The sequence below is a fragment of the Amblyraja radiata genome, chromosome 16 (genome assembly GCF_010909765.2).
Source record: "Amblyraja radiata isolate CabotCenter1 chromosome 16, sAmbRad1.1.pri, whole genome shotgun sequence".
In the NCBI taxonomy this organism is placed as follows: Eukaryota; Metazoa; Chordata; class Chondrichthyes; order Rajiformes; family Rajidae; genus Amblyraja; species Amblyraja radiata.
Genome location: NC_045971.1, coordinates 204,997 through 232,968, shown reverse-complemented (window position 1 = coordinate 232,968; position 27,972 = coordinate 204,997). Strand labels below are relative to the sequence as shown.

Below are 27,972 nucleotides of genomic sequence, written 5' to 3'. Positions count from 1 at the left end.
GAATCTATATTCTTACCTGAGTAGGGTCCACTTCTCCTTGGATAATGTTGAGGATGGCAATGTAACAGTGGTTAGTTTGTCTGTCTCTGCCAGTGGACACCATCACATTCTTTGGTTGCAACAGTCTTCGCATGACATCCAGGACTGTAGTTTTACGTATACTTGCCACCTGAGGACAAAAGATGCGCTAGTTTTAAAAATTAGAGAGTTGTAATTATCTATCCCTCCCTTTGAACAAAAGTAGCATAGAATCAGTGAACAGAATTAGAGCCAAAACTAACTAGATTCTCATTAAATAAGGCAAACATATCTGGTATTGGTTTTTGATGGTTTATCATTGTCATGTACAGTGCCCTCCATAATGTTTGGGACAAAGACCCATCATTTATTTATTTGCCTCTGTACACCACAATTTGAGATTTGTAATAGTAAAAAATCACATGGTTAAAATGCATATTGTCAGATTTTATTAAAAGACCATTTTTATACATTTTGGTTTCACCATGTAGAAATTACAGCTGAGTTTATACATAGTCCCCCCATTTCATGGCACCATAATGTTTGGGACACAAGGCTTCACAGGTGTTTGTGATTGCCCAGGTGTGTTTAAATGCCTCCTTGAAGCAGGTAGAGAGCTCTCAGCACCGAGTCTTTCCTCCAGTCTTTCCATCACATTTGGAAACTTTTATTACTGTTTATCAACATGAGGACCAAAGTTGTACCACTGAAAGTCAAATAACCCATTATAAGACTGAGAAACAAGAATACAACTGTTAGAGACATCAAGCAAACCTTAGGCTTACCAAAATCAACTATTTGAAACATCATTAAGAAGAAAGAGAGCACTGGTGAGCTTACTAATCGCAAAGGGACTGGCAGGCCAAGGAAGACCTCCACAGCTAATGACAGATTAATTCTCTATATAATTAAGAAAAATCCCCAAACACCTGTCCGACAGATCAGAACCACTCTTCAGGAGTCAGGTGTGGATTTATCAATGACCACTGTCCGCAGAAGACTTCGTGAACAGAAATACAGAGGCTACACTGCAAGATGAAACCACTGGTTAGCCGCAAAAATAGGATGGCCAGGTTACAGTTTGCCAAGAAGTACTTAAAAGAGCAATCACAGTTCTGGAAAAAGGTATTCTGGACAGATGAGACGAAGATTAACTTATCAGAGAGATGGCAAGAATGAAGTATGGAGGAGAGAAGGAACTGCCCAAGATCCAAAGCATACCACCTCATCTGTGAAACATGGTGGTGGGGGCGTTATGGCCTGGGAAAACTGGCTACTGAAGGTACTGGCTCACTTATCTTCATTGATGATACAACTACTGATGGTAGTAGCATAATGAATTCTGAAGTGTATAGACACATCCTATCTGCTCAAGTTCAAACAAATGCCTCAAAACTCATTGGGCGGCGGTTCATTCTACAGCAAGATAATGATCTCAAACATACTGCTAAAGCATCAAAGGAATTTTCCAAAGCTAAAAAATGGTCAATTCTTGAGTGGCCGTCAATCACCCTTTAATCTGAACCCAATTGAGCATGCCTTTTATATGCTGAAGAGAAAACTGAAGGGTACTAGCCCCCAAAACAAGTATGAGCTAAAGATGGCTGCAATACAGGCCTGGCAGAGCATCACCAGAGAAGACACCCAGCAACTGGTGGTCCATGTATCGCAGACTTCAAGCAGTCATTGCATGCAAAGGATATGCAACAAAATACTAAACATGATTACTTTCATTTACATGACATTGCTGTGTCCCAAACATTATGGTGCCCTGAAATGGGGGGACTATGTATAAACACTGCTGTAATTTCTATATGGTGAAACCAAAATGTATAACAATGGCCTTTATTAAAATCTGACAATGTGCACTTAAACCACATGTGATATTTTCAATTACAAATCTCAAATTGTGGAGTATAGGAGCAAATAAATAAATGATGGGTCTTTATCCCAAACATTATTAGGAAAAGGGGAGATGCAACGAGACCTGGGTGTCATGGTACACCAGTCATTGAAAGTAGGCATGCAGGTGCAGCAGGCAGTGAAGAAAGCGAATGGTATGTTAGCATTCATAGCAAAAGGATTTGAGTATAGGAGCAGGGAGGTTCTACTGCAGTTGTACAGGGTCTTGGTGAGACCACACTGGGAGTATTGCGTACAGTTTTGGTCTCCAAATCTGAGGAAGGACATTATTGCCATAGAGGGAGTGCAGAGAAGGTTCACCAGACTGATTCCTGGGATGTCAGGACTTTCATATGAAGAAAGACTGGATAGACTCGGCTTATACTCGTTAGAATTTAGGAGATTGAGGGGGGATCTTATAGAAACTTACAAAATTCTTAAGGGGTTGGACAGGCTAGATGCAGGAAGATTGTTCCCGATGTTGGGGAAGTCCAGAACAAGGGGTCACAGCTTAAGGATAAGGGGGAAATCCTTTAAGACCGAGATGAGAAAAACATTTTTCACACAGAGAGTGGCGAATCTCTGGAACTCTCTGCCACAGAGGGTAGTTGAAGCCAGTTCATTTAGTTGAGGGCAGTTCATTGGCTATATTTAAGAGGGAGTTAGATGTGGCCCTTGTGGATAAAGGGATCGGGGGTATGGAGAGAAGGCAGGTACGGGATACTGAGTTGGATGATCAGCCATGATCATATTGAATGGCGGTGCAGGCTCGAAGGGCCGAATGGCCTACTCCTTGCACCTATTTTCTATGTATCTATGTATTATGGAGGGCACTGTATATTGAGATACAGTTGAATGCTATGTTTGCGCACTATCTGATCAAGTCATATTAGTACTAGCAAGACATAAACAAGGACAACAGGCAACACAAATACCAGAGTACATGCATTAAGGTGTTAGAGTTACAATGACATTTCCAAGGTCCACAATGAGATAGGTTGGAAGATCAGTACTGCACCCTATCTTATGGGAGGACCATTCACTAGTCTGATATTGTCATAACTTACATGGTTACCATTTGCTATCAGGATTGCTTGAACATAACCTATATAAATGCATGCACAAGCCCCTCTGACCACCATCTTAATCAGAAGTAGGATGAGCACAGAAATAGTCCAGCTCAGTGGCACAGCTGGTAAAACAGCTGCCTCGCAGCACTAGTGATTCAAGGTCGATCCTGACCTCGGGTGCTGTCTGTGTGGAGTTTGCATGTTCTCATCGGTTTAAGATGAAGGGGGAAAGATTTTATAGGAATCTGAGGGGTCACTTTTTCACACAAAAGGTAGGTGTATGGAACAAGCTTCTGGAGGAGGTAGTTGAGACAGGGATTATTGCTATGTTTAAGATGCAATTAGACAGGCACATGGACAGGACAGGTTTAGAGGGACGTGGGCTAAACGCAGGCAAGTGGGACTAGTGTAGATGGGACACGTTGGTTTGTGTGGACAAGTTGGGCCAAAGGGCTTGTTTCCACACTGTATGATTCTACGACTCTAAACCAGTGATCTTCTCAGAATAGTGGAGCACATTGGCCCTCGAAGATACAAACCACTACAATGTTTCATGACAAACAAATTAATTGTTGTTACATCAAAACATAATTTAAGACATAACACGAATCACCACGTACTGATTGATCTGTCGTAAGCGGAGTATAGCCAGTCATGAGAAAATGAAGCCTTGGAGTGGGAATAAGGGAAGCAATCAGTCCGATTAGATCATTATTCATATAGCCTGGGTACCGGAGTGTGGTGGTACTTGCAGACATGATTGTGGATACCTATGAAAACAAATCACAAAACAAAGTCATACTGCAGCTAAAATCAATATATCCTCTATCATTAAAACTCATCAACACACTAGGTGAATAAACCTAAACAGAAGCTGATCAAAGCTTTGGTGCTGGGAAGCAATAAATGGAAGCATAATTCATCAGTACAAACCCAAGAAAAGAATTAGCTTGATCAGATCAAGGCTGCAAGATAATTCCAGCTGCCCATAAAACTGCATTTCAACATTAGATTACCCTCCATGAGAGCCCCTTCCCCGAGCTGTGCTTCCCACATAATGCCAAAGAACTAATGTGTTAGCCGTGCTTCCGATTACTTTTTCTTCTGACCCAAAAGGCCAGCAGCCGAAACGTTAAGTTGGGAAAGTCGGTGGGTGGCAGCAGTAACAATAGCAATAGACAATAGACAATAGGTGCAGGAGTAAGCCATTTATTCGGCTCTTCGAGCCAGCATCGCCTGTCATGGAGGGACATTGTATAAACACAGCTGTAATTTCTACATGGTGAAAATGTATAAAAATACCATTTAATAAAATCTGACAATGTGCACTTTAACCACATGTGATTTTTTCTATTACAAATCTCAAATTGTGGAGCACAGAGGCAAATAAATAAATGATGGGTCTTTGTCCCAAACATTTTGGAGGGCACTATATGTGTATATATATGTATATATGTGTGTGTGCATGTATTTGTGAACATGTGTACGTATACACACACTGAACTTTTTTTTCTCTCGTTTATTATATTGTTTAGTGTACTATGTTTATATAATCTGTTGTGCTGCAGCAAGTAAGAATGTCATTGTTCTATCTGGGACATAATGACTATTCAGGACTGGGGGGAAGTGGCAGACAGTGCAAGGGCTGCAGTACCACCAAAGGTCACGGCGTGCTACATTGTAAGAGATGGTGACTTTTGATGCTGCAAATGAAAGGGACAAATCAGAGCAGTGTGAGTATGCTACCTGGCTCACTGAGTTAATGCAGCATTTTGTTTTTCTTTGGTATAAATCAGCACATGTAGTTTACTTGTTATGACAAGAGGAATCATGTGTCTGCAGGAATAACATGAATGAGTTCCTATAGTCAGTTTTGATATTTAAATGAACATCCTGCCCCGATTAAATTATTTTTACACCACCTCTTCTTTTTTCTTCAATTAACCTCCCAAATCTATGTCCAATAAGCAATGCTTTGTAGATCTCTGATCTAGTTATTTACTTACCAACTGGTTGATCTGAGAAAAGGAAGGGTTCTGAATATGAAGCCTGTCTGTTGCAATCCGGTTTAGTGCTGTGTTGTCAAGAACAACCTTTGAAAACACAAAACAGCAGCTCAGAGCTCAGTTCAAAACAGCAAACCATTCCACAGCTTGCCACAAGTTGAAACATTCCACTTGAAGTTACTCACCACACAGTCTGCATTTTGAGTTAGTCTCTTCAGTGTTAACAGCGAATTATAAGGCTGCACAACGACATCACTCATCTCATCTTGATTAGGGAACACAGAGTAAGTCTGAACCAACTTCTTTGGGTACCTTCAGAGATATAATGTGAATAGGTTTGCAATTTAGAACAGTCAGACTTTCAAATTCTGATAAAAACTTTGGTTTTCCTCCTTAAACATTTGTAGAGAATGAGATACTCAAATAAAGTACTATTAGTGAAAAATTAGTCTTATCGAGAAACAAATATGGTTCACGTGATAAATGTGCGAGACCCGTCGATCTACATTGCAGCGTTTTGATGGCGGCAGCGATGGGGAGAGAGGATGTATTAGTCGTTATCTTTCCAAATTTCATAGAAGCTGCAGACTGGAAGGCAGCTGCTGTAAATTCAATATTTTATAAAAAGGGAGAATTAAAAAAGAGAACTACGGGCCAGTTAACCTGACTTCAATAACATGGAAAAGGCTATAATTTATTATTAATGAAGTAGTAGAAGGGCATTTAAAATAACAACAACAAAACTGGGCTTGGTTAATATGTATTTATGAAAAGGAAATTATGCTTGCAAAGCTGCTACATTTTGTGTATGTCACTATCAGCATAAGAGCATTTAATTAGTGTGCTGTATTCAAACTATCAGAAAGCAGATTAATCTCTGGAATTATAAAACAAGGGATTATCTAACTGGTATGTATGATATTTTAAAAGAGCTCATAGTCTACACTTGAGGTAGAGTATTTGGGAATGATGACAGGAGAGATTTTTTCAAACAAGGCTGTGAAATCCTCTGTTCCAAGGACTGCAGATGATAATTTGTTGAGTATACAATTCAGAGTAGAATTAAGGAATGTTGTGAAAGGGGAGAGTGGAATTGATAGGGAGGTTAAATCATGTTGCAGATAAGCAGTATGGAGACGGTTCCTTCAAGCCAACTCATCCTATTGTCCAAGGTGCCTTCCTGAGCTAGTCCCATATCCCTCCAAACCTTTACGATCAATAAACCTGTTCAAATTTTTTTAAACATAATTATACCTGCTTCCGCCATTTCCTCGAGCAACTCATTCCATATAACCACCACCCTTTATACGAAAAGTTGCCTCTCAGGACCTGATTAAATCTTTCCTCGCCCACTTTAAACCTATGCGCTCTAGTTTTAGACTGTGCCCACCCACTTTATCTATGCCCCTCATGACTATATATACACCCCTCAGCATCCTTCTCTACAAGAGAAACAGTCCCAGCATATCCAGCCTGGATAACTCAAGCACTCCAGTCCCAGCAACAACATTGTGAATTATTTTGCATCCAGCTTAGTTATATCCTTCCTGCAGTATGGTGACCATTACTTTAATAAACCAATGTCTTAAGACTTGTGTACTGCTTCCAAGCCTTCCAATTCCAATCTCAGTCTACAACAGTCACTTATATTCACAGTAAGTGCATGTTACTCACCTGTCATTTAACTTCTCCAAGAGGTAGGAACCCAAACCAGAACCTGTCCCACCAGCAATTGAATGACATAGAACAAAACCCTGTGGATGAAAACAGGATCAAAAATGATTGAAACTTCATTTAAATAAGTAGCTTCATGGAATTGATTCAAAGTTGAAATCTAGCTCCCTGAAAGTGGCAACACAAGTAGATGGAATGGTAAAAAAGGCATATGGTATGTTTACGTTTATAGTTCAGGGCATTGAGTACAAGAGTCAGGAAGTCATGATGCAGCTTTCTAGGACTTGGGTTTGGCCGCATTTGGAGTATTGCATTCAGTTCTGGAAGGATGTGGAGCCTTTGGAAAGGTAGAGGATGTTTACCAGAATGATGCCTGGATTAGGAGGTATTAGCTACAGGGAGAGGTTGGACAGCCTTGGATTGTTACCTCTGGAACGCTGGAGGCTGTAGGGAGACTTGATAGAAATATACAAAATTATGAGAGGCATAGATAGGGTAGACAGTCAGAACCATTTTCCAGGATGGAAATATCAAATACTCAAAGGCATAGCTTTAGGTGAGAGAGATAAAGCTTAAAGAAGATGTGTGGGGCAACTTTTTCTACACAAGGGCTGATAAACGCTACGAACGTGCTGCCGGGGTTGGTGGTTGAGGCAGATACTATAGTGGGATTTATAAGACTTTTGGATAGACATATGAATATGCAGGTAATGGAAGGATATGGATTATGTGCACGTAGATGAGAGATGACTGAGAGAAAGGGTGGTCATTGTGGAGTCCAGGAGACCCAGGTGGATGTGCATAATGAAAACAGTTACGCCCTCTTGGGAACTGTCGGGGGAGACGATGTTTCCAGTCCGAGCGGCGGACACATCGGTGGCTCCAATCCTAGAGATGGGACTTGACCAGCGAGACCAACGTCGGGCAGATCCATAGTGGTGGGTGACTCCATTGTCCGAGGAGCAGACAGGAAATTCTGTGGCAGCAGACTAGATGCGAGGATGGTCTGTTGCCTCCCTGGTGCCAGGGTTCAGGATGTCACGAGCCGAATTCAGAACATCCTCGAGAGAGAGAGAGGATGAACAGCCGACAGTAGTTGTGCACGTAGGCACAAACGACATTGGGAAGAAGAGGAAGGAGGTTCTGCAACACGAGTTCAGAGAGTTGGGAAGAAGACTGAAATGCCGGACTTCTGGGGTGATTATCTCTGGATTGCTTCCAGTACCACGTGCTAGTGAGGACAGGAACAGGGAGATAGGGGATCTGAATGTGTGGCTGAGGGGCTGGTGCAGGAAGCAAGGATTTAGATTTTAGACCACTGGGGTCTCTTCTAGGGTAGGGGTGACCTGTACAAAAGGGACGGGTTACACCTTAACTGGAGGGGGACTGACATTCTGGCAGGCAGGTTTGCTAGGGCTACACGTGTGGGTTTAAACTAAATAGTGGGGGAGAGGGATTGACAAATTGGGAGTATAAAGATGGAGTTGAAAGGGAAGTGGCTACAGGAAAAATTACAAAAGACTCCCGAATTAATGGGAAGGAAAGTTCGAGAAGGGATAAAAAAGTAAGGTCAGGGCCAATTGCGAGCAGTGCGAGGGGGGACGTGAATACGGAGGTCAGAGTGTTGTATATGAATGCGCAAAGTATAAGAAATAAAGTGGACGAGCTTGAAGCTCAGTTAGAAATTGGCAAGTATGATGTTGTGGGAATTACAGAGACATGGCTGCAAGAGGGCCAGGGCTGGGAACTGAATATTCAATGGTATACCTATCAAAAAGACAGACAGGTGGGCAGAGGGGGTGGGATAGTTCTGTTGGTGAGGAATGAAATTCAGTCCTTTGCAAGAGGTGACATTGAAACAGGTGATGTGGAGTCAGTATGGATAGAACTAAGGAATTGTAAGGGTAAAAAGACCTTAATGGGACTTATCTAGAGGCCCCCAAACAGTAGCCTGGACATAAGGTGCAAGTTGAATCAGGAGTTAAAATTGGCATGTAGCAATGGTAATGCTGTGGTTGTTATGGGAGATTTCAACATGCTGGTAGGCTGGGAAAATCAGGTTGGTACTGGATCCCAAGAAAGGGACTTTGTAGAGTGCCTTTGTGATGGATTCTTAGAGCAGCTTGTATTGGAGCCTACCAGGGAGAAGGCAATTCTGGATTTAGTGTTATGTAATGAACTGGATTTGATAAAAGGAACTTGAGGTTAATGAGCCACTAGGAGGCAGTATGGTCAGGTTTAATCTACAATTGGAGAGGGAGAAGGGTAGATTGGAGGGTACAGTTGAATAAAGGGGACTATGGGGCCATGAGGGAAGAGCTGGCCAAAGCTGACTGGAAAGATACACTAGCAGGGATGACAGTGGAACAACAATGGCAGGTATGTCTAGGAATAATACAGAAGGAGCAGGATCAGTTCATTCCAAGTGGAGTAAGGGGTGACCGTGGCTGACAAGGGACGTCAGGGGCAGTATAAAAATAAAAGAGAAGAAGTACAACGTAGCAAAGATGAGCTGGAAGCAAGAGGATTGGGTAATGTTTAAAGAGCAACAGAATGGCCTACTCCTGCACCTATTGTCTATTGACATCATGTTCAGCACAGACATTGTGGCTGAAGGGCCAGTTCTTGTGTTGTGCTGTTCTATCTTCTTTTCTCTTTTCATCTCTGCCCACTGTCCAACCATCTGCCTATGTTACCTGCATCCACCTATCACTCGCCAGGCTTTGTCCTTCTCCTCTTCCTCCTCCCCATCACCACAATCAGTATGAAGAAAGGTCCTGACCTGAAAGGCCACCTATCCATCCATGTTCTCCAGAGATGCTGCTTGACCCGCTCCAGAACCTCATGGGTTTTTTCCAGGCAAGTGACAGGTGAATATATGTGAAGTGGGTTTGATGGGCAGATGGACAAAGGTTAGACAAAAGACTGTGAAATAAGGAATGGAGTGGCGTAAAATGTGTAGCCAGAGGAAGGGGTATCGGTGGATGGGAACGGAGTGAGAAGGCGAGGGCAAAATAAATGGGTGTGCATCCAGCGAAGTGACAGAGAAGAGAGGGATGTGGGGAATGGTGGGGTTGTTAGTTATCTAACATTGCACAATTCATGTTCATATCATTGGGTTGTAAGCAAGATTTGTGTGTTTTAATAAAATGATACAACAATTAACAGGTATAGGTCCACCCCATCTTATGAATGCCAGAATGTTTTTGAGAGAGCAATGGGATTGATTTGCTGGCTGCTGCAGGGACCTTCTTAATTCATGACTGCATTTCCACTTAAGTATTTGGGTTACAAATAATTCTCAGGAATGGAACATTGCTGAACCTGTGGAGGACCTGTTGAGTGTTTGCTGGTGAACTACAATACTTATTTGAACCACTGCATAGAGTTAAATTAATAAATGCCTTGTAAAATCAAACTCCGGTTGCGCATGTAGAGTAAATGGCAGAGCATTATTGTACACAGAGACCTTGTGAATGCATTCCACAGCTGTCTGAAAAAGACAACGCAGGTGGAGAGCGTAGTGAAAAAGGTATTTGACTTAAGATAGATACAAATGCTGGAGTAACTCAGCGGGACAGGCAGCATCTCTGGAGAGAAGGAATGGGTGACGTTTTATGTCGAGACTCTTCTTCAGACTCAAGGTATTTGACTTGCTTGACCTCATAGGTCAAGCATGGAGTGTACGAATTGGGACATTATGTTGCAGTTGTACAAAACAATGGTTAGACCTTGCTTGGAGTATTATGTATAATTTTGGTCGTCATATTATAGGAAGAATGTGGTAGCACTAGAAAATGCAGAAGAGATTTACCAGGATGTTGCCTGGAATCTAGGTCTCTGGTTACAGGAAGTCAGATTAGATTAGCTTTATTCTCACCAGTACATAGCATGCAGAAGGATATTGCTATGATAATCATAATCATGCTTTATTAGCCAAGTATGTTTTGCAATATACGAGGAATTTGATTTGCCTTACAGTCATACCAATAAAGAACAACAAGATAGATGAAATACATTTTAACACAAACATCCACCACAGTGACTCCCTCACATTCCTCACTGTGATGGAAGGCGAAAAAAAAGTTCGCTCAGAGGTATATAAACTTATGAGAGGCATAGATAGGGTAGATACTTGGTCATTTTCACAGGATAGGGAAGTCTAGAACTAGTGAGCACAGGATTAAGGTACAAAATTTAAAGGAAGCCTGAGAAGAACATTTTTCCACAGAAGGTGATGGTTGACAGATTAGGGGCAGATCTAATCAAAATGATTCAAGGTCATTTGGAAAGTAATTTGCAACAGAAAAGGTAGAGAGACACGGACCAATTGCAGGCAAATGGCAATAGCACCAGACAGGTCAGCAGGGCCCCTATCCGCACTGTATGATTGGAAGAATACATTTCAAGTGTGGACTCACCTCCAAACTGTCACTTCCATCAGCCTCTCGATCAATAATATCAAAAATATCCTCGTGGATTTTTTCACCCTATGCAGAAAAAATGACGATCATATAGCTCTTAAAAAAAAAAAGGACATCTTTTCATGGCAGCTAACGTGACAAATAAAACAACTATCTGGTGATCTGCCACAAGGACAATAAAGCATGCAATTTAAAGAACGAGTTGCACCCAAAATCTAAATTTTACCCAATCCCCTTTAGCCAAATATTCCCATTCCATTGTTATTCCACTTATTTATGTTAAACACATATTTACAACCACATCTTCACGCACTCAAGATGATAGAACATTCTGCCATGCTGTGGTTATTACTTCCAACCAGATCTTTTACTCTCAACTCATTTTTAGCTCTGCCTTATTACCCATAATCAGATCCTGAACAATTGTTTCCCTTACTTGCCGAAACAACACAATGCTCTTGGAAATTATCCCAAATGCTCCATTAATTTTATTCTTATACTTACCTTTTCAAACGTAATTAACCTCATCTATATGATGATTAAAGTCTGCCATAAATATTGCAATGCTCATCTCAAACTCCTTAAAACGTGGCTATCGTTTGGAAATCTATGCTCTTCCTACCAGTAGGTATACAAAAATGCTGGAGAAACTCAGCGGGTGCAACAGCATCTATTCTAAGGGTATTGACGGATCAAAAATTGGTTGGCAGACAGGAAACAAAGAGTAGGGATTAACGGGTCCCTTTCAGAATGGCAGGCAGTAACTACTGGGGTACCGCAAGGCTCAGTGCTGGGACCACAGCTATTTACAACATACATTAATGATTTTGATGAAGGGATTAAAAGTAACATTAGCAAATTTGCAAATGGCACTAATCTGGGTGGCAGTGTGAACTATGAGGAGGGTGCTATAAGGACGCAGGGTGACTTAGACAGGTTGGGCGAGTGGGCAAATGTATGGCAGATGCAGTTTAGCGTGGATAAATATGAGGTTATCCACTTTGGCAGCAAAAACAGGAAGGCAGATTATTATCTGAATGGTGTCAAGTTGGGAAAAGGGGAAGTACAATGAGATCTGGGGGTCCTTGTTCATCAGTCACTGAAAGTAAGCATGCAGGTACAGCAGGCAGTGAGGAAAGCTAATAGCATGTTGGCCTTCATAAGAGAAGTTGAGTGTAGGAGCAAAGAGGTCCTTCTACAGTTGTACAGGGCCCTAGTGAGACCACACCTGAAGTATTGTGTGCAGTTTTGGTCTCCAAATTTGAGGAAGAACATTCTTGCTATTGAGGGACTGCACCGTAGGTTCACAAGGTTAATTCCCAGGATGACAGGACTGTCATATGTTGATAGAATGGAGTGGCTGAGCTTATATACTCTGGAATTTAGAAGGATGAGAGGGAATGTTATTGAAACGTATAAGATTATTAAGGGATTGGCAAAGCTAGAGGCAGGAAACATGTTCCCGATGTTGGGGGAATCCAGAACCAGGGGCCACAGTTTAAGACTAAGGGGTAAGCCGTTTAGAACGGAGATGAGGAAAAACATTTTCACCCAGAGAGTTGTGAATCTGTGGAATTCTCTGCCTCAGAAGGCAGTGGAGGCCAATTCTCTGGATGCTTAAGCGAGAGTTAAATAGAGCTCTTAAAGATAGCGGAGTCAGGGGATATGGCGAGAAGGCAGGAACAGGGAAGTGATTATGGATGATCAGCCATGATCATATTGAATGGCGGTGCTGGCTCGAAGGGCCGAATAGCCTACTCCTGCACATATTATCAATTGTACCTCGGTACACATGACAATAAACTAAATTAAACTAAGGATTGCATATCCATGGATATTTAGTTCTCTGTTTTGGTATTGTAAGCATGACTCTGTAACAGCTATCAGATCATGGCTTTCCATCTCAATTTGTGCCACGATCTCATCTACCGTCATGAATATTTCAAGCAAACAGGTACAAAGCCTTGAGTTTCCTTGTGTGAAACTAAACACAATGCAGACTTCAATTGTCAAATAACCCATGTATGGTTGTAATTATGTCAGCCATACTCACCTGTGAGTAGCCACTGGCCCAGTTATTACCTGCACCTCCCCCATGCTCCGACAGATAGATGTTCTCTGGATTGTACAAATTGGCATAAGGGGAATTCAGGATAGAATGAATCACGCGAGGCTCCAAATCCAACAGCACAGCTCTTGGTATATAATGCTCATCATCTGCCTACATAAATATACATTAAAGTCAAATATTTAATGAAAAGCAGAGATTTTATAACAGAAGAATTCAATTAACCACAGGCATTTAATCCATAAACGATGGACTTTGTATTGGTTGCACCGTATACTTCGCTTTGCACTATTATGGTCCAGTTACTGATCATTTATCATGGCACTGCCCTGAGCTGGTTCATCTCCTACCTCAAAGATAGTAGTTTCTCTACTAACATAGGCAACTCCTTCTCCTCCCCAGCTAGCCTCTGCTGCGGGGTTCCACAAAGCTCCATCCTAGGCCCCATTCTCTTCTCCCTGTATATGCTCCCCTTAGGCCAAGTCATTCAAAGGCACGGCATTTCCTTCCACTGCTATGCAGACGATACACAACTCTACCTCCCCCTGAAACCCAACAACCGATCAAATCTATTCAGCCATATGCACTGCCTCGAGGATATAAAGTGTTGGATGGCCCAGAATTTCCTCCAACTAAACGAGAGCAAGTCTGAGGTCATCCTACTCAGCCCCTCGGACTCCATCAAAACGATAGCAGGCAGCCTTGGAAGCCTTACCCCCTTACTCAAACCTCATGTTGAAAACCTTGGCGTAATATTTGACTCCGCGTTGAAATTTGACAAACAAGTCAATGACGTGGTAAAAGCTAGCTTCTTCCAGCTTCGCATGATAGCTAAAATAAAACCATTCCCCCAATTTGATGACATTGAAAAGATCATCCACTCATTTATCACCTCCCGCCTTGACTACTGCAACTCCCTTTACACTGGCATCAGCCAATCATCCCTGTCCCGCCTGCAATTGGTCCAAAACGCCGCAGCGAGACTTCTGACGGGCACCCGAAAAAGGGATCACATCACCCCGATTCTGGCCACTCTCCACTGGCTCCCAGTGCGCTTCAGAATCAATTTCAAGCTCCTCCTTTATGTATACAAAGCCCTTAACGGGCTTGACCCCACCTACATCAAAAATTTGCTAACCCACCATACTACCTCCAGGTCCCTCAGGTCGGCCGACTTGGGGTTACTGACCATCCCGCGTCCAGGCATAAGCTCAGGGGCAACCGCGCTTTTGCGGTTGCAGCACCTAGACTGTCGAACAGCATCCCTCTTCTCATCAGAACTACCCCCTCCATCAACTCTTTTAAGTCTTATTTCTACTCACAAGCATTTCTTGAGGTCCTCTGAGGGAGCGCTGTATGTATGTATTTATGTATGTATTGTTAGATCTATGTACCATTGTTTGTAGAACGTTAGTACCTGCACTGATGTAAAGCACTTTGGTCAATAAAAGTTGTTTTTAAATGTGCTATAGAAATAAAATTGACTCGACTTGACATGTAATTAGTATTGTATATTTATTTGTTGTGTTATTGTTTTAATGGGCCTGCATTAAAGTAAAGCTGCAGCAAATAAGGATGTTATTGTTCTATTCTCGGTGATTATGATAATTAAACACTCTTGACTCTTTCGACACTTCACCTGCTCCAACTACTCCTCCAATTCTAGCCTCCTGATGATCACAAATGTGAAATACTACGCTACTGGCACTGTGCCTCCAAACGAGAGCAGTTTTTGTAGGAATTCCATGGCAACGTGTCAACACAAGGCCACGTGTAGAAGGACAATGCAGATGTAACCACATAAAGGAGAACCAGTGGGATGATGTGAGGAGTGATTGAACGGCGGTTAGAGGCCTTACACCCACTTTCTTTCCTCACCTACTCCTCCCAAAGGGTCCCCTACCCCTACAATTCCCATCCTCCCTTATTTGGTTCCACTACAGGTGCACAACCTTTTATCCGGTGTTCCGGAAACCGAAAAGCTCCGAAAACCGGACATTTTTTCCAGGATGTCGTCTGCACACCAAAGCTCGCGTTTGGTGCCAAACCTGACCCGAAACGACCCACGGTCAACCCAGGTCTGTACTACTGTAGCGGCTGCTTCCTCACCCTGGAGAGGCGGGGAGCGGGCAATGCCTTACCAGGTCGCCGTGCAGTAAGCTCCGGAGCGCTGTGGCCGCCGACTCCCAACATCGCGGAGCTGGGGCTGCGGGCGTCCGGCTGCGGGCGGCGCCGGTTGTAGCTCCGACCCCGGCAACTCTACCCCTGGCTGCGCGGCGCTCCAAATCCAGCGCCGCCCGCGGCCGGACGCCCGCAGCCCCAGCTCCGCAATGTTGTGAGTCGGCGGCCACAGCGCTCCTGAGCTTACTGCACGGCGACCCTGTAAGGCATTGCCCGCTCCCCGCTGGTATCCCAGCGCTGTGGCCGCCAACACCCAACATCGCGGAGCTGGGGCTCCAGGCGTCCGGCCGCGGGCCGCGCTGGATTTGGAGCGCCGCGCAGCCAGGGGTAGAGTTGCCGGGGTCGGAGCTCCAACCGGCGCCGCCCGCGCCCGCGGCCCCCAGCTCCGCGATGTTGGGAGTCGGCGGCCACAGCGCTCCGGAGCTTACTGCACGGCGACCTGGTAAGGCATTGCCCGCTCCCCGCCTCTCCGACCAGGTAGGGGACTAAGAATTAAAGTTTCCCCCTTCACCCCCCCCACCACATAAAATCCCTCCAAACTAACTGACTAACATTTAAGCAATGATTTACAATGATTCCCCGGTCTCCGGGGAGGAGGCAGCCGCTCCAGACTTTTCAAGCCGCCCGCGCTACCCACCTAATCTACGCTAAAAATCTTCCATTCCGAAATCCGAAAAATTCCGAAATCCGAGAAGTGTCCGGTCCCAAGGCTTTCGGATAAAAGGTTGTGCACCTGTATTCCTTTCTTGGCAGAGTCAATCATCTGAAGCCCTTTGTTGTCTCCACACAGCCTCTATCACCATCTCCCACCCTTCCTGCACACCCAATTTCACTGCTAATCAACCCCTCCTCACAGGATCCACATCACTTGCCCCATCCCGCCCTGTTATACTAGCCATCTCCCCTCAGCTTTTTCAGTCCAGATATAGTGTCTCAACCAGAAACTTCAACTGGCCAGATACTGCCTGGCCTACTGATTTTGTATAGAAATATAGTATATTATTTTCAGGAGGGATAGACAGAAAGAAAAAGGAGTTGGGGTAGCTTTGCTGGTTAGAGAGGAGATTAACGCAATGGAAAGGAAGGACATTAGCTTGGAGGATGTGGAATCGATATGGGTAGAGCTGCGAAACACTAAGGGGCAGAAAACGCTAGTGGGTGTTGTGTACAGGCCACCTAACAGTAGTAGTGGAGTTGGGGATGGCATTAAACAGGAAATTAGAAATGCGTGCAACAAAGGTAAAACAGTTATAATGGGTGACTTCAATCTACATATAGATTGGGTGAATCAAATTGGCAGGGGTGCTGAGGAAAAGGGTTTCTTGGAATGTTTGCGGGATAGTTTTCTAAACCAACATGTAGAGGAACCAACGAGAGAGCAGGCTATCCTAGACTGGGTATTGAGTAATGAGGAAGGGTTAGTTAGCACTCTTGTTGTGCGTGGCCCCTTGGGTGACCATAATATGGTTGAGTTCTTCATTAGGATGGAGAATGACATTGTTAATTCAGAAACAATGGTTCTGAACTTAAAGAAAGGTAACTTTGAGGATATGAGACGTAAATTGGCCAAGATTGACTGGCAATTAATTCTTAAAGGGTTGACGGTGGATATGCAATGGAAGGCATTTAAAGACTGCATGGACGAACTACAACAATTGTTCAAGAAGGAACTGCAGATGCTGGAAGATCGAAGGTACACAAAAATGATGGAGAAACTCAGCGGGTGCAGCAGCATCTATGGAGCGAAGGAAATAGGCGATGTTTCGGGCCGAAACCCTTCTTCAGTCTATATATATAGTGGCACAGCTGGTGGACTTGTTGCCTCACACGCCAGAGATCTGTGTTCGATCCTGTCCTCGGGCACTGTGTTGAATTTGCACATTCTCCCTCAAGCGTGTGGATTTCCTCCCACATCCCAAAGACGCATTGGCTTTGTAGGTCAACTTGTCTCTGTAAAATTGCCCCGAATGCATAGGGAGTGGGTGAGGAAAGTGGGATAACAGAACTTGTGTGAATGGGTAGACAAAAATGCTGGAGAAACTCAGCGGGTGAGGCAGCATCTATGGAGCGAAGGAAATAGGCGACGTTTCGGGTCGAGACCCTTCTTCAGACTGATGTGAGGGTGGGGGGGGCGGGAAGCAGAAAGGAAGAGGTGGAGACAGTGGGCTGAGGGAGAGCTGGGAAGCGGAGGAGAAAGCAGGGACTACCTGAAATTGGAGGTCAATATTCATACCACTGGGGTGTAAACTGCCCAAGCAAAATATGAGATGCTGCTTCTCCAATTTACGATGGGCCTCACTCTGGCCATGGAGGAGGCCCAGGACGGAAAGGTTGGATTCGGAATGGGAGAGGGAGTTGAAGTGCTGAGCCACCGGGAGATCAGGTTGGTTATTGCGAACCGAGCGGAGGTGTTGGGCGAAGCGATCGCCAAGCTTACGCTTGGTCTCACCGATGTAGAGCAGCTGACACCTAGAGCGGTGCATGCAATAGATGAGATTGGAGGAGGTGCAGGTGAACTTCTGCCGCACCTGGAAAGACTGCTTGGGTCCTTGAATGGAGTCAAGGGGGGAGGTAAAGCGACAAGTCTAGCATTTCCTGAACTGAACTTTATTTATAGAGCACTTTAAAAACAACCACTGTTGCAACAAAGTGCTGTACATGACTAATCATAAACATAAAACAAAACAATAAAAACATTAAAAGACAGTAAAAACAACAAAAAACAATAATAGAAACACTAAAACAAGAGCAAAGTCTCATGCAGGGGCAAAAGCCAAGGAATAGAAAGTGGTTGGTTATTGCGAACTGAGTGGAGGTGTTGTGCGAAGCGATCGCCAAGCCTGCACTTGGTCTCACCGAGGTTGATCATACGCTGAATAATCCAACCAGATTTTTGTTTGGAAGTGGAAAGAAATAATAGAAATTGCATTCATTGCAAAGTGTAAAGAGAAAGATGGCGGCGCCTCACGGCAGCGGCCTCTGCAGTCCGTCTGTCTTTTTTTCATTTTTGTCCTGTTGAGTGTATAGTTTGGTGGTAGTTTATATATTGTTTTTAACTGTGTATATGTGGGGGGCAGGGGGGAAACTTTTAAATCTCTTCCCTGTACGGGGGACCCGACCTTTTCCCTGTCGGGTCTCCGTTGTCGTTGGGGCCTAGCACCGTGGAGCGGCCTCCAACCGGAACGACCTGGGGGCTCCAGTCATGGAGCCTGCGGGTTCACTATCGTGGAGCTGGCCGGCTTCGGAGCCTGGAGAGCTGTGGTGGCTCGCTGCTGCGGCCCGACTTCGGAGCTTCGGAGGCTCCAGCCGCAGACCCGATGGACGGTGACATCAGGAGTTGGCTGGTCCCTGGTGGGAGACCGCTTTTCGGAACTCCCGCAACGGCAACTTCTCCCGCCCGATTTGCAGGGTTGAAAACAACCCGGAGCGGGGCCTTAGATCGCCCGGCGCGGCTTTAACAGCCGCGGGACGCCATCGCCCGCCGGGGGCTCCAACATCAAGACCCAGAGCAGGGCCTTACATCGCCGGCGCGGCCTTAACGGCCGTTGGACTTGCCATCGCCCGCCGGGGGCTCCAACATCAAGACCCAGAGCAGGGCCTTACATCGGCCGGCGCGGCCTTAACGGCCGTGGGACTTGCCATCGCCCGCCGGGAGCTTTAACATCGGGAGAAGAATGGAAAACAGGGGAGAGACAATGATTTTGCCTTCCATCACAGTGAGGAGGAGATTCACTGTGATGGATGTTTCTGTGAATTGTGTTAATTGTGTGTCTTGGTTTTTTTTTCTTGTTGTATGACTGCAGAAACCAAATTTTGTTTGAACTTCATTTGTGGTTCAAATGACAATAAACTGTATTGTATTGTATTGAGATGAGATACTGTATTGTAATTTTGCTGCATGTCATTGTGGTATATATCATGTCTTGATTGGTGAATATGTTTAGTTTGTGACTTTATTTGAAGCAGAAATAATATGTGAATGCTTCATTGAGCATAATTCCGTCTGGTAACTACGCACTTCGTCCGAGTACATTATCGCACGCGTCATGCAAGCCATCTTAAATGACCACCTAAACTGTAATTTGGCAACCTAAAAAGCTGCCGAGGTTGCCCAGCTGGCAACAGGGAAAAAAAGTTAAGTGAAAGGCCTGTTGAGTATAGAAATTGGGATGTTATGTTACAGTTACACAAGACGTTGGTGAGACTGTGTTTGGAGAGCTGTGTTTAATTTTGGACGTCCTACAATAGGATGTTCGAAAGAGTGCACAGATGATTCATGAGGATGTTTAGACTTTAGAGATACAGTACGGAAACAGGCCCTTCAGCCCACAGAGTCCAAACAGACCAGCGATCACCCCATACACTAGCACTATCCTACACACTAGGGGCAATTTACGATTTGTTTTACTGAAGCCAATTAACCTACAAGCCTGTACATCTTCAGAGTATGGGAGGAAATTGGAACACCCGGAGAAAACCCACGTGGTCACAGGGAGAATGTACAAACGCCATACAGACAGCACCTGTAGTCAGGATCGAACCTGGGTCTCTGGTGCTGTAAGGCAGCAACTCGACCACTGCACTACCCAATTCCCAAGACTTTAGGGCCTCAGCCATAGAGAGAGGTTGGGTAGCACTCTATTCCTTGGTGTACAGGTTGACAAGTCATCTTACAGAAGTGTATAACAGTACGAGTGGAATAATTATGGCAAATGCACATTTATCCAGAGTAGGGGAATCAAGTAACAGAGGACATATGTTTAAGATGAGTGGGGAAAGATTTAATAAGAAGCTATGGGGCAACTTTTTCCAGAGGTTGTGGGAATAAGGAACGAGTTGCCAGAGGAGGTAGATAAGGCAGGTACTAAAGATATTTGGACATGACATTGATAGAAAAGGTTTAGAGGGACATGAGCCAAAAGCAGGTAGTTAGGACTAGTGTAGATGAGGCAGTACCTCCCGCTGCTGAAAGACTCATCCATGCCTTCATCTCCTCCCGACTGGACTACTGCAACTCACTTCTCCTTGGCATCAGCTCCACCTACATCAACCGACTCCAACTGGTCCAGAACGCAGCCGCCCGACTCATCACCCACACCAAATCCTGGCATCACATCACTCCAGTCCTCAAACAACTTCACTGGCTTCCCATCTCGCACCGGATCACCTACAAAATCCTGGTCCACACCTACAAAGCCCTCCACCATCTGCCCCCCCCCCCCCCATATCTCACTGACCTCCTCTCCCCCTACCAACCCTCACGGTCCCTCAGATCCACATCAGCCGGTCTCCTCTCCATCCACAAATCCAACCTCCACAGTTTTGGGGACAGAGCCTTCTCCAGGGCAGCTCCCAGGCTCTGGAACTCCCTCCCCCAACAGATCCGCAATTCCGTGTCCCTCACCATCTTCCAGTCCCGTCTCAAGACCCATCTCTTCACCTCTGCCTATCCTTAGCCCCACGTCCCCCTCCCTTTTCATCTGTGCTTGAATTGCCTCATATTGTGTTTTGAATTGAATTATGTCTTTAATTTGTGTACTAGTCATGTCTCTACTATTTATTTCATTCCGCTTACATGTTTTTCCTCTACTTGCTAAATTTTTGTAAGGTGTCCTTGAGACTCTTGAAAGGCGCCCATAAATAAAATGTATTATTATTATTATTATCTAGTCAGCATGGACAAGTTGGACCGAAGAGCCTATTTCCTTGCTGTATGACTATTGGGCTCCAAAATAAATATAATTACTGTAACAATGCATCATTTGTGAATGACTACAGCAAGTAAACAAAAGCAGGAACTTCCAAAACACTTTGTTGCTTATAGTATGAAGAACAGATAAATGACCAGTTGTCCATACCTGGTAGAAGAAAACATCCTTCCTGTCGGTTCCCTCGGTGGCAAATTCTTCAACAATTCCTTCAGGGCTGATACCATGTTCTGCACAAAGCTGTTTCCAGAATTCAAAACCAACTGTGAAGACAGAAAGATTATAATGAAAGACGCTGTCAAAATTCCACATTTACACTTGGATTAAAGTTGTCTTTCTTTGCCCATTAAAACATTTTTTTTGTACTTGACAATACTTCAATAATAATTTGACAAATGAAATTTCAAAATGCAGCCGTTGGATTGGCTGAGTAATCAAAATTGAGTTGACAGTAAAAACGCAAGCTGTATTGTAGTAGCCGATGGGGAGGGGAGTTATAGGGTGGAGGGTAAATGTGAGGCCTTGACTTAAGGGGCTCAACTGCTGTGTGGAGAGTAAGTCCTTCAGCAAGAAGGCTGAGCAAGGGTTGAGCAGAGGGGACGGGAGGTAAAAGTATGTGTGCTGTTTCTTGTCAGTGTGTGATTGCAGTGCTTTTTCTCCTCTTGGTTTTAGTGCAGTAATAATGGCAGGTAGAATGGAGCAATGTTCCTCCTGCAGGATGTGGTAAGTCAGATAAACTCCTGCTATCCCACACTCCAAAGATGTACAGGTTTGTAGGTTAATTGGCTTGGGTAAAATTGTAAATTGTCCCTATTGTGTGTCGGATAGTGTGAGGGTGCGGGGATCTCTGGTTGGTGCGGACATACTGGGCTGAAGGGCATGTTTCCGCGTTGCATCTCTAAAACAGGCAGGAGATTCTGTGGCAGCAATCAATGCTTCAGTGTGGTGTGTTGCGTTCCTGGTGCCAAGATATCTCTAAGTGGTTGCATTACATTCTCAAGGGGGGAGGTGAGTAGCCAGAAGTCATTGTGCATATTTGCATAAATTACATGGGTAGGAAAAGGGACGAGGTCCTGCAAAATGAATATAGGGAATTAGGTAAAAGGTAAAAAATCCAGATCTCTAGCGTAATGATCTCCGGATTACTCCTGGTGCCACGTGCTAGTGAGGATAGGAACAGTAAGACAGGACAGATGAATGTGTGACTGAGCAGTTGGTGCATGAGACAGGGTTTCAGATTTATGGACCATTGGTATCTGTTCTGGTACAGAGGCGACATGGACAACTGTGATTTTTTTGCACCAGAACTGGAGGGGAACCAATATTCTTGCAGGCAGGCTTACTAGATCTACAAGGTTTGGTTTATGTAGATTGACTGGGTGGGATCCAATGCTTGACTGAGGCGGGTGAAAAGCTAAAAGTCAATATACAGAGTGATGAACGTTCAGAGGACAAGCAGAGGCATGGCAGGGAATGGAGAATGACAATTGGATTAAATTGCATTTATTTTAATGCAAGAAACCTGATGGGTAAGGCGGATGATCATGCAAAGGGGATGTTGATTTATTAAAATGAGTAAACAGGATGGTACATTGGCAGTAGACCATGATGAAATCAATAAATCCTTTCAGGAATTTTATACCTCCCTATACCAATCAGAATTTCCTACTGATTCCAATATAATGTATGAGTTTTCAAAGAAACTGAATTTGCCAAATTTACCACATAATGAGTCTCTGTTGTTAGATGAACCCATCACGGAGGAAGAAATACAGAAAGCAATCCTTTCGATTAATTCTGGTAAAGCTCCCGGTTTAGATGGGTTTACAGTGGAATTTTTAAAGTATTTCTCAAGTTTACTGTCTCCCTGGCTATGCAAGGTTCTTAAAGAAGCCTTTTTAATGAATATATTACCACAATTCTTTTATGAAGCATCTAATTTTTTAATTCTTAAAATAGATAAAGACCCTACTGAAGTGACATCACATAGACCTATATCATTGTTAAATGTAGATTCCAAAATTCTTTCAAAAATATTAGCTATGAGGTTGGAAAATATTTCACCGCAAATTATTTCTAAAGATCCGACAGGTTTTATTAAAAATCGTTACTCATACTTTAAAGTTAGGTGATTAATGAATATCGTATATACAGCGTAAAATAAAACTCCAGAATGTGTAATTTCACTTGATGCTGAGAAGGCATTTGATAGAGTAGACTGGGAATACTTATTCAATACACGTGAAAAACTTAAGATTGGTCCAAAATGTATGTCTTGGATCAAGCTGATATATCATATACCTCAGGCTTCTATACTTACCAATAATCAGAGATCCTCTTTTTTCAGGCTCTTTCGAGGTACTAGACAGAGGTATCCTTTAAGTCCTTTACTGTTTGATATCGCTTTGGAACCTTTGGCCACCGCTATTTGGGAATCCCCTAATATTTTTTGTATTGTCCATGAGAATAAGACACATAAGCTATCTCTCTATGCAGATGATCTGTTATTATTCATCTCTAACCCAGAGAAATCTATTCCGACAATAGTAGCACTACTTAATCAAATTAGTCATTTTTCTGGTTATAAACTAAATCTTAGTAAGAGTGAGATTTTTCCATTAATCAATCCAATTTCAAATTATGGACAGTTTCCATTTAGATTAACTACCGAATATTTTACTTATTTAGGCATTAAGATTACCAAGAAACACAAGGATCTATTTAAAGCCAATTTTAAGCCTCTAATTGGCCATATCAAACAACAGTTTACTAAATGGTCACCAATGTCCTTATCTTTAATCGGCCGAATTAATGCTATTAAAATGTTTATCCTACCTAATTTTTTGTATTTATTTCAGGCAATACCAATTTTTATTGTTAAATCTTTCTTTGATATTATTGACTCCAAAATGTCTTCATATATATAGCAGAATAAAAATCCCAGACTAAGTAAAATATACTTACAGAAATCAAAAAAAGACGGTGCTTTGGCATTCCCGAACCTTAGATTTTACTATTGGGCTGGTAATGCTCACTGTCTAACGTTTTGGACAAATGATTTAGAAGATACCCAATGCCCAGGATGGATAAATCTTGAATGTGATTCTATGCAAGGGCTATCATTGGCTTCTATTCTATGGGCCTCGTTACCTTTTACAATTACGATATTGAATAAATATACGACTAACCCAATAATAAGACATACATTCCGAATATGGTTTCACTTTCGTAAGTTTGGATTGAATGATTTTATCTTATCGAGTCCTATCATATCTAATTTTTTTCTTCCAACCTTCTAGTATGATCAAGCCTTTCTGTTATGGAAGCAGCTTTTCGTGATTTGTTTTTGGATGGTTGTTTTATGTCTTTTGAATAACTCTCCAATAAATATAATCTAGCTAACTCACATTTCTTTAGATAATTACAAATTAGACATTTTTGAAGGCTACACTGGACTCATGTTTAGGTTATACCTATTATTAATGTAATCCTGATCCCTATGTATCAATATCATTGTTATGTTCATCTTTTTTTTTTGTTTTGTTTTCGAAAAAAACTAATAAAAAGATTTTAGAAGAAAAAAAACCGTAGGCCATTCAGTCCATCAAGTCTACTCTATGTTCAATGTGTTCAGGGAAGTTTCCTCAGACAATATGTAGAGGGCCCCACATGGGATAGAAGAAAGCTTAATCTACTCTTCAATAATTTGGAAGGCAAGTGACCACAATGCCCTTTGTGAACCCTTTGGAACCAGTAACCACTGTTCTATTAACTTTTAAATAGTTACAGATACAAATGGGGTAAGCCCACAAGTTAAAATTCTGAAGGTACACAAAAAAGCTAGAGAAACTCAGCGGGTGCAGCAGCATCTATGGAGCGAAGGAAATAGGCAACATTTCGGGCCAAAACCCTTCTTCAGACTGAAACTTCCTCTGAAGAAGGGCTTCGGCCCGAAACGTTGCCTATTTCCTTCGCTCCATAGATGCTGCTGCACCTGCTGAGTTTCTTCAGCTTTTTTGTGTACCTTCGATTTTCCAGCATCTGCAGTTCCTTCTTGAACAGTTAAAATTCTGAATTGGGACAAGGCCAACTTTGATACTAGACAGGAACTTACTAAAGTTAATTGGAGTTATATAGAAACATACAAAATAGGTGCAGGAGTAGGCCATTCAGCTCTTTGAGCCAGCACTGCCATTCAATATGATCATGCGGTTACATTAGCTATCCTCCAGTCCACAGGAACTGATCCTGAGTCTATACAACATTGGAAAATGATCACCAATGCATCCACGATTTCCAGGGCCACCTCCTTGAGTACTCTGGGATGCAAACTAAGTTACAGAGAAAGGTTGAACAAGTTAGGGCTTTATTCTTTGGAGCGCAGAAGGTTAAGGGGGGACTTGATAGAGGTCTTTAAAATGATGAGAGGGATAGACACAGTTGACGTGGATAAGCTTTTCCCACTGAGAGTAGGGAAGATTCAAACAAGGGGACATGACTTGAGAATTAAGGGACAGAAGTTTAGGGGTAACATGAGGGGGAACTTCTTTACTCAGAGTGGTGGCTGTGTGGAATGAGCTTCCAGTGAAGGTGGTGGAGGCAGGTTCGTTTTTATCATTTAAAAATAAATTGGATAGTTATATGGACGGGAAAGGAATGGAGGGTTATGGTCTGAGCGCAGGTATATGGGACCAGGGGAGAATACGTGTTCGGCACGGACTAGAAGGGTCGAGATGGCCTGTTTCCGTGCTGTAATTGTTATATGGTTATATTATATGGTTATATGTTTGTGTATGTATATGTGAATATAGATAGACACAAAATGCTGGAGTAACTCAGCGGAACATGCAGCATCTCTGGATAGAAGGAACGGGTGACGTTTCGGGTCGAGACCCTTTTCAGTATGTATATGTATACATACATATATACAACGATAGTGCACCAAGGATGGAAATCAGGAGGGCAGGGATAAGTCATAAGATAGCTATGGCAGATAAAGTGAAGGAGAATCCTAAGAAGTTCCATAAATATAGTAAGAGCAAAGTGGTGCAGGCGCGAAGGGCCGAATGGCCTACTCCTGCACCTATTTTCCATGTTTCTATCAAACGCGATGGAGAAGCGACGGGTACGATAGTAGAAACTCTCCCACTGTCTATGAACCGAATCCCCCGGTGCCCTCACCCCCGGTCCCAGCCCCAGCTCCAGCCCCCTCACCCCCGGTCCCAGCCCCAGCTCCAGCCCCCGGTCCCGGCCCCCTCACCCCCAGCTCCAGCCCCCGGTCCCAGCCCCCGGTCCCGGTCTCTTCCACCGCGGGGCCTACTGCCCAACAATCCGGCGGCCCAGACTACTGTGCACCGTCGCGTCGCATCGCATCGCAGGCCCCGCGGTGGGAGACGCGGCCACTTACTCTGGTTGCCGCACTGGCCGAGCTGCATGGTGATGATTTCCCGAGGCATCGTCGCCGCCGCCGCTCCTGCCCAAAGATCTTATATAATCCTCTATAATCTTTGCTCCCGCCCGCCAACACCGCGGGTGCGCGCCGCTCGTGCCCGCCAACACCGCGGGTGCGCGCCGCTCGTGCCCGTCAACACCGCGGGTGCGCGCCGCTCGTGCCCGCCAACACCGCGGGTGCGCGCCGCTCGTGCCCGCCAACGCCGCGGGTGCGCGCCGCTCGTGCCCGCCAACGCCGCGGGTGCGCGCCGCTCGTGCCCGCCAACGCCGCGGGTGCGCGCCGCTCGTGCCCGCCAACGCCGCGGGTGCGCGCCGCTCGTGACCGCGCACCACCCCGTGGACAGTTCCAGTTGTCAGGATGTCTAATCTTCATCAGAACTTCACATACAAACACAATACGGGGAACCAGGCAGCTCGGCCCGCCAAGCATATCCTATCCTATCCTATCCTACCATGTACCTGTCCGTGCCCTTATATTGCTGCTACTCCTAACCCTAATGCTGCCTCAGCTTCTTCCACAGACAGACCAATCCATATACCCACCATCCTCTGAATTCATATTAAATCTTTCCCCTCTCACCTTAAACCTTTGCCCCTTTTGTTCTTGATTTCGGCCTTACCTTGGGAAGAAAATACGTGTAATCACTCAATCTATGCCCCCTCATAATTTTATATACGTAAACTTAATGCCTCGGCCAATGAACACAAGCATGTCTATTTCATTGCCATTTTCTTTGGTGTCGGCAGGAACTACAGAAGAAGGGTCTCGACCCGAAACGTCACCTATTCCTTCTCTCCATAGATGCTACCTCACCCGTTGAGTTCCAGCAGTTTTGTCTACCTTCGATTTTTCCAGCATCTGCAGTTCTTTCTTAAACGAAGGAACTACAGAAGCTGGTTTATACCAAAGATGGACATTAAATGTTGGAGTAACTCAAGGCACGCTAGAGGCAGGAAACATGTTCCCGATGTTGGGGGAGTCCAGAACTAGGGGCCACTGTTTAAGAATAAGGAGTAAGCCATTTAGAACGGAGACGAGGAAACGCTTTTTCTCACAGAGAGTGGTGAGTCTGTGGAATTCTCTGCCTCAGAGGGCGGTGGAGGCAGGTTCTCGGGATGCTTTCAAGAGAGAGCTAGATAGGGCTCTTAAAAATAGCAGAGTCAGGGGATATGGAGAGGAGGCAGGAACGGGGTACTAATTCATAGCAAAAGGATTTGAGTATAGGAGCAGGGAGGTTCTACTGCAGTTGTACAGGGTTTTGGTGAGACCACACCTGGAGTATTGCGTACAGTTTTGGTCTCCAAATCTGTGGAAAGACATTCTTGCCATAGAGGGTGTACTGAGAAGGTTCCCCAGACTGATTCCTGGGATGTCAGGACTTTCATATGAAGAAAGACTGGATGGACTCGGCTTGTACTCGCTAGAATTTAGAAGATTGAGGGGGGATCTTATAGAAACTTACAAAAATC

The 27,972-nt window shown here is 44.1% G+C and overlaps 1 protein-coding gene across 3 annotated transcripts in view; it reads right to left on the bottom strand.

The window, feature by feature from the left end:
* The window catches only part of tubg1 (tubulin gamma 1), a 32,374-nt gene extending 5,695 nt beyond the window's left edge, over window positions 1–26,679 (bottom strand). Inside the window, exons 1-10 of one of the 3 annotated variants that reach the window (XM_033034815.1) lie at window positions 26,663–26,679; window positions 26,459–26,523; window positions 21,202–21,314; window positions 13,148–13,315; window positions 11,092–11,160; window positions 6,671–6,750; window positions 5,182–5,308; window positions 4,997–5,083; window positions 3,611–3,760; window positions 17–169 (exon numbers count right to left, since the gene is read on the bottom strand). In XM_033034815.1, the coding sequence (XP_032890706.1) occupies window positions 17–169; window positions 3,611–3,760; window positions 4,997–5,083; window positions 5,182–5,308; window positions 6,671–6,750; window positions 11,092–11,160; window positions 13,148–13,315; window positions 21,202–21,314; window positions 26,459–26,507 (996 nt within the window). In that variant the 5' untranslated portion in view covers window positions 26,508–26,523; window positions 26,663–26,679. Of the gene's footprint in view, window positions 1–16; window positions 170–3,610; window positions 3,761–4,996; window positions 5,084–5,181; window positions 5,309–6,670; window positions 6,751–11,091; window positions 11,161–13,147; window positions 13,316–21,201; window positions 21,315–26,458; window positions 26,524–26,555; window positions 26,621–26,662 lie in introns of those variants that run through there. The other 2 variants (XM_033034813.1, XM_033034812.1) reach the window with 2 other exon arrangements.
* Between the last annotated feature and the right edge of the window lie 1,293 nt (window positions 26,680–27,972).